The sequence below is a fragment of the Sabethes cyaneus genome, chromosome 2 (assembly GCF_943734655.1).
Source record: "Sabethes cyaneus chromosome 2, idSabCyanKW18_F2, whole genome shotgun sequence".
In the NCBI taxonomy this organism is placed as follows: domain Eukaryota; kingdom Metazoa; phylum Arthropoda; class Insecta; order Diptera; family Culicidae; genus Sabethes; species Sabethes cyaneus.
In genome coordinates, this window is record NC_071354.1 from 208,701,512 (window position 1) to 208,709,080 (window position 7,569).

Genomic DNA, 7,569 nt, shown 5'->3' on the forward strand with positions numbered 1-7,569 from the left:
CCTCTTTTCACGACGCACCGCGACCGAATCATTCAACTTTTCTACTCTTTCCACACTTGATGTTCGTAGCGTAGTGCACTTTACAAACTTCGCTGGTGTGCTGTGTAGGTGTGAATGGTGTGAATGTAGTGTGAAGAGAGCAACTGTCAAAAAAGTTTGGATGTGTGCTGTGCTTGAAAAACTTCAGATTTGAAAACATTCATCGTTGCATGCCACACACAATCATACTCGCCATTTTGAAATCGGTTCTGATAAACATGTATGAGTGTGATTTAGGCTGCTTCACGACTTAAATATAGGAGGCTAGCTCATTTGAGATAAATAAACATAAAATGAGCCATCATCATCAAATTCGTCGGCATAAACATTGTAGTTCATTAATTGATTATCATTAATCATTAATTTCATTACTCGAATCATTAATTTCATTACTCAAACTATATACGTCAACATCAAGTATCAATTTGTTTTCGACGATCTAGATTTTCTCTTGAATGGTGAAAGCACACGTGTTATACTTGTGATCGACGGAAGAACAAGTTTCGTAATAAACAATTTTAACCTATCGTAAGCATTAAAAACTGAACCAACCTAACGTATCAAATTGAACCCAGTTAATTATACTACCACTGCTAAACATCACAAACACAAACATTTATCTACGCACGCTCAATGGAAATATTTCAAGATTCAAACTGTTCAAAGTTTCCAAGTTGCTGTCAAAAAATTTGCAACGTGCCCATTCAATGCGGGTATTGACAATAGGTGAGGAAGAAACCTTGCTTCGTTATCATCTCGTTAGAAATGCTCATCAAACATTAATGTAAAAGCATTAAAAAATAACTATGAATTTTACTGTCTACAACACTTTAATCTGTAAATTAATTGGATCTCATTTTGAAAGTTTTTCAAATAATTTATCAACAATGCAAATTGACCGCGGACAACAATAATGAGATCCAGCGGGGCATTTAAAAGGAATCGAGCCTACTTTGCCCTTCACAAAACATTAGGATAAAGAAGCATATTGACGCAGAACAGAAGTGGAAGTTAAAATCCAAACGCGTACATGCTACTTTCTGCAGATATTAGCGAACCTGATGATGCGGTGGCGAGTCACTTTTTTCCACGAAAACATCCGAATGCTTACAAATGCACACGAAAGCATATGAAAGCTGCTATGCATTAGGTAGCTAGCGTTCTGCTTATATGGCTGTTATTCACTTCTGTGCGAAATCTCCTTCCCAAAAGAAAAATAAAAGCAAAAAAGACTGTTACCAGTTTTGATCGCCGAATTGATCGGACTTCAGACTTATGTTCTGTGATATTGAACCACAGAGAACAGGCAGAGGGTGCTACCACTGACGAACTGACAGGACACATAGAAGAAAATCCTTTAAAAACCATCGTCCTACACATTTTGCTTGCACACTAACACCACAGAGAACAGACATTTATGTTCATATAAAATATTCTTCAAATGGTGTGTAAGCTTTTGAACAAAACACTGGCGACAACTCTCTCAGAGTGCACCAGTTGCGCTACGTCCGTGTTGCCAAATTCAATTTATATTCTTACTATGCTCTACATATTCGAATTACTGGCAACTCTAATATCAGCTACTGTAGCAACGGCCTAGGCAACGCCTTGGTGTTTGTTGAATATAAATATTTATCAAACGAGTAATCGTAAGAAACACATTTGAAGAATTATTTTTCCCAAGGAGTTTACGAAACGAACATACGGTAAGCGAGTTTCAAAAACGTAAATTGAAACAGTTCATAAACCAGAAATACCAAATTTTCAGTAAACGGCTGAGCGAATAGTGATTTTCACAATTCTAGTGGAGGTAAATCTGCATCTTCGGTGCTTGAAAATTGCACGCCAACGACGGATAACTACCGCAATTCAACCGAATGTTTCACTAGCTGCTCATAACTGAATAAAACATTGAAGTTAGGCGGAACTCATCTAAATCATGAGCAGATACCATGTGGGACAATAAACTAGTATCGGTAGACGGATAGCAGTAGTATACAGGATCTTGACTTATAGGCTTAGAGCTTCCTAATCTACATACATAATTTTAAAAATGTGAAGTAATAACCGAATGGCATTTCCAGTTTTATTTAATGAGTTTTACGTACATCTTGAATAGAGTTATTCCATATTTAATTTTCCTATTCTTTCATTTAACACCTGCTGACCCCACCATGACTGATGAACCGGTACTGGTAGCTACAAGAACTTCCCGGAAAACCTCCTCTTAGTAGGATGTCGAAGTCTTGAAACAAGTCACTCTCCACCCGATTTTATTCTTCGATATAAAACCTGTGCTTCAGATTCCTCAACGTTTTGGAACCGAAATCAGCTTTCATTTTTTATTCTGTTTAAGAACCTGCGATGTCTTCAAGCAATTTCTTTCTCTCCATCTAATATGTTCACTTTCTGAACACTAGCAATTAACAGAATGAAATTTACAGAAACTGTTTAAAATTGATAATTTAATAATTGCCGTTTGCGATCAGTTTTGTTTACCTTCGTTTTAGATTTGTTTCATTAGGTAAACAATATGTTAGTTACCTTAGCAACTTTATAATGCTTTGGTTAAAATGTAACATGTGCTTTGGTAACCAAAGCTCATCTTCTTTATGATGTGAGCGCCACGTAACGGGAGCATTACCACTTTCTTTCAAAATGGCGGTAGAGCTTTTACACATCCCACGAGATTAAGATGAATGTCTGTTCTCTGTGCTAACACCCTCTGTTATGCATGTTGCGGAGTACCTTGCATTTGCAGGGTTTTATGTTGTGTGGTTTTTACATTTGTATGATTTTATACTGAAAACTCGAAGCAACACTCGCGCGCCGCTGTGTGGCCATGTTGCGAAACATGCTGTTTTTGAAAAATGAGTGCTGTTTTATTGGACGATGGAATTAAGGCGAGTGTCTCGTCTGTTTGTCTGTGGTGCTACGGACGATATTTGTTGAACAAATTTGTTTGTAAAAATATACTGACAACCAAAAAACGTTGGTTTATTCTCCCGAAAATATATTTTTATTCAGTGGTCAGATTGGAACCTTGGAACTAACGCAGCTAAAAAACCAAAACGGTATCCAGCTCTCCACGAGCGATAATGGCGGATATTGAGCACAAGTCGGCACAATCTTTTGACATTCATTGGAGGAGCGTCGAGTTCGCCCTGACGGAGTTACTATGGACACATTTATGATTGTTTGTTGTTCGAGTGTGAAAATGTAAACATTGTTCAATTTTGCAGATCAGCTAAAGAGGAACATAATTGAGCTTGCTGACGTATATCGTACGCACACATCGACGCGCGATTTGTTGTTGCTGTTGTTAGATTTTACATTGATTTTACACGTTTGTTTTTGTTTTCCCCCAGTTATACCCCGGTAAAAAAACATACGTTTGAATGATAAACGATAAGTTTTTGTAGCTTTTTGCACTGGGCTTAGCAAGCTCTATTGAACGGATTCAAACTTTTGTGGATTCGTGGAAAGCTGGATAGGCAAGTTGGCAGGATAACAAAAGGGTTAACTGTAGAACGAAATATTTCAACATACAAGAAAATCAAGAAAATGCTCGGCAGTATTGCCAAAATTGCAGAATTTTGGTATATTCATGCAAATTTCTATAGAAAAAAAATAATTTGCTATATTTGCAAAAAAAAGTAGACTTTGTATTAATTGGTTAATAATTTCACAAAATATGTACCATTTGTTGTGAACAATTTCCGTGAGAAAAACGGATTTTGATTATCGTTTAGTTGTATACATTTGAGTTCCAAAATATCTGGCATCCCTTAAGTTCGTATAACATCACGAAATTAATGAAACGTCAAATTTGTGTAAACATTCAAAGTGTCGAAAGAAGTTAGCAGAGTGAAATTTTGAATCGATTTTGCAATGCCGCAGTAAAGTTGCACTGTACTTTTAATTCTAATAACATTAGTTTAATTTAGAATAAGCAGCAAAAATGTTCCGCAGCAAGCTTGTATTAGGAGTAAGTCTCACAGGAACTATTATTGGCGGTTCGGTGCTGTTAAAGTAAGTGGAATTAAAAACAATGTAATGTGAATGGATTAAAGTTATGAAATCGATTTTGGTACGATTTTTTAGGGATTACATGCAAGGTGCCCGATTCAAGCGTGGCGGTGATATACGGGCCGATGGAAAGGTGGTAATCGTTACTGGGGCTAACACCGGTATTGGAAAGGAAACGGTTATGTATTTGGCTAACCGGGGCGCCAACGTCTATATGGCCTGCCGTGATATGAAGAAGTGCGAGGAAGCGCGCAAGGAAATTGTACTGGAAACGAAAAATGCAAACGTCTACTGTCGGCAATGCGATCTGTCCTCGCTGCAGTCGGTGCGCAAATTTGTTGAGCAGTAAGTAGATATTTTTAAGTATGTTAGGGATTGATTGATAATTAAAAATCATTAGTCATTTACCAGTTAGGTAGTCTATAACTTTGTTTAGGATCCAGGATTTCTTATCCTGGGAGATATTTTACATTAAATAATTATACGTTTATTTTTCTGGAGGCGTCTTAAATTGGTTACAGATTGGTAAACTTTTACAACAACTGTTATTTTTATGTTACCAGGTATTGCATAACCAATTTACTACTTTTTGGAAATACTTGATATTTTTCTAGTCTAATTGCTGTAGTTACCCGTAAAGACTTACCCTAAACTAACTTAGGATAGGTTTATTTAATCCTTTTAAAGAACGTTTCATGTGTCTCTTTTGTTATTTCAATCTAATCAGCGATTGCCTTTTGTTCATGGGTTTTTTAAAACTTGCTGCCGGTATTTCTCAATAACTTTCTCAAACTTCCATCAATCCCAAATGTGTCTAGCGATTCGGATAGATCATTCAATGTTCTATAGAAGATAACACCTTTCGTAACAAATTGAGTGAAAACCTGCTTGTTCGAGGAATAATGCTAGGTGACGTTACAACGAACGTCACTTTTCAAACTTTCACACTAACTATACAAATATTACTCAATTGGATTACTTATTTGAAAAAATATAAGCCAACTTTTACTATTTGTCTATGGTTAGAAGCGATTGACATGGAATAAAAAAATAAAATTGGTTAGATGCGACGGTAAAATTAAATAAACATCTATAAAAATACTGCTGCAGAAAATATATCAATTGTCCTATTTAAATCCGGCAGAAAAATATTAAATATTTAGTCCAAATTTATGCTACCATTGGTCTAACCAGAAAAAAAACAAGTTGACCGATTCAAGGAGCATATTTAAGAGGTTGTGAAGGGCGTAAATTGGTTCAAAAAATGATTTACCATTGCATTTCAAATCAAAACTAATCGATCATTCAATATCTTCGGAGAACATCTATCTCCGCAACAATTCTTGTGGAAACTTAGATGTTCCAGAAAACTTTCAATTTTTCTAGGTAATCATTAAACCTGGTTGCTTAAACCTTAACCCTCTCTGTCCCAGGGGTGTTTTGGTGGTTTACAGTTTTTTATCATGTAAAAAAGCTATTAATTAACAATTCGTCAAACACAACTATAAACCTTGAAAAACAATGTTTTTACTGCGTTACAAAATTAAAATATCCATATTTGAATGCTTCAAAAATTTTACCGGTCGATTTTAGTATCGGAAGTTATGGAGCACCTGTGCTACCATGGGACAGAGAGGGTTAAAAGGCTTAAACCAATTGCAACTGTGTAAAAAGAAGTGTTTATCTAATGATTAAACGCTATTCCGATTGCTGTGATCTTCGGAGTCCGTAACTGTCTCACTGAAGACCCGCAAAAATAATTTATATTGATTCGAATAAATATGAGTTGGTAGCCTGTCGACTCGTCAGATACTTGGCAAGAAAGAAAAAAACTTTTTTTTTGTGTTTTTTACAAAATAATTTTGTGCATACGGTTTACAGTGTGTTAAACAACTACAGAACTTCTGCCACAATTTTATTGGTGTTAAAAATCCTAGTCATTCTGAAAAGAAATCGAGTATGGAGCCCTTGGGTATTTTAACGCATGATTGTCATGCATCGTTTTTAACAAACCAACCATTAACCAATATTTTCATTATTAATATTAAGATCAAACTCGAAAACAACAACAAGCGCTGATTCGTTCATATTGCAGATTCAAACAGGAGCAAACTAAGCTGGACATTTTAATCAACAATGCCGGTGTGATGCGCTGTCCACGGTCAGTTACAGCGGAAGGCATCGAGTTGCAGCTGGGTGTTAACCATATGGGCCACTTTCTGTTAACAAATCTACTCCTCGATATGCTTAAAATGTCGGCTCCTAGTCGTATCGTTGTGGTTTCTAGTCTCGCACACACACGTGGCAAAATAAATGTTCAGGATTTGAACAGCGAAAAGAGCTATGACCGAGCTGCAGCTTATGAGCAAAGTAAGCTGGCCAATGTACTATTTACGAGAGAATTGGCTAAACGATTGCAAGGCACGGGAGTAACCGTTAATGCCGTTCATCCAGGGGTTGTTGATACGGAGATAATGCGACACATGGGCATTTTTAACAGTTGGTTTTCCGGTATTCTGGTCAAACCGTTTATTTGGCCGTTCCTCAAATCGCCGATTGCGGGCGCTCAAACGTCGGTCTATGCTGCATTGGATCCGGAATTGGAAAAAGTTTCCGGTCAGTATTTTAGCGATTGTGCTGCGAAGGATGTCGCTGAGCAGGCAAAAGACGACAAGTTAGCTCAGTGGTTATGGGCTGTCAGCGATAAGTGGACTGGTACTCTAACTGGAACGGCAGCTGTTTCCTGACAGCGGATTATCAAGAAGAACGGCAGCAAAGACATCATCATTTTTAGTGAACCAAATTTACAGAAATAATGCGATTGGTGTTGGTGGGTGGAGGAACGATAAATTTCACCAGAAAAGCTTACGGCAGACGGTCTTCTCTTGTGTATAAGCGGATAATATTGGCGCCACATGGGCGGTAAAATTAGCCGAACCGGAATTGTCAGTCTAGAGATAGAAGAACAAACAATTTGCATAGTTTCCAATTAGGAGTTGGCTAAATAAAATTAAAAATAGTCAGCGAAGCTTAATCTAGGTACAATTTTGGCAAAGCTTTGCCATGAGATGGAATTAGTCGAACCGGAATACCCGGTTTAGATCCAGAATAACCGATCATTTGCATAGCTACCAGTCTAGAGTTAGTAAAACGAAATTAGAAATAGCTTCCTATGGTTTAGTTTGCTTAGGCTGAGCGCAATTTAGGCAGACGGTTGATTTAAAATAACACCTAATCATTGAATGTTGTGTGAAACATGTGTGTTAGTTTTGTAATTTTGGTTCAATAAAAGTGTTATCAAAGGAATGTCAGTTTTGTCTTATTTTTTGGTATGCAAAATGCCTAGAAAAAAACAGTGTTTGTATTTGTATTTTTGGTTGTTTCATCTGACAACTTTGATATTATCTACATGAATATGAAACTTAAATCTAGAACAGAATCATTACAGGATGCAAGACAGGCGCAGGTGCGTGAAGAAACATGTTCAAAGTCAAATTATTC

At 36.8% G+C, this 7,569-nt stretch overlaps 1 protein-coding gene across 1 annotated transcript; it reads left to right on the top strand.

The window, feature by feature from the left end:
- Positions 1 to 3,902: 3,902 nt before the first annotated feature.
- LOC128734334 (retinol dehydrogenase 13-like) lies at positions 3,903 to 7,367 on the top strand. The gene is made up of 3 exons (XM_053828475.1): positions 3,903 to 4,071; positions 4,144 to 4,413; positions 6,164 to 7,367. Exons 1-3 carry the CDS (start codon positions 4,001 to 4,003, stop codon positions 6,813 to 6,815), a joined length of 993 nt encoding a protein of 330 aa, XP_053684450.1. The 5' UTR covers positions 3,903 to 4,000; the 3' UTR covers positions 6,816 to 7,367.
- Positions 7,368 to 7,569: the final 202 nt, after the last annotated feature.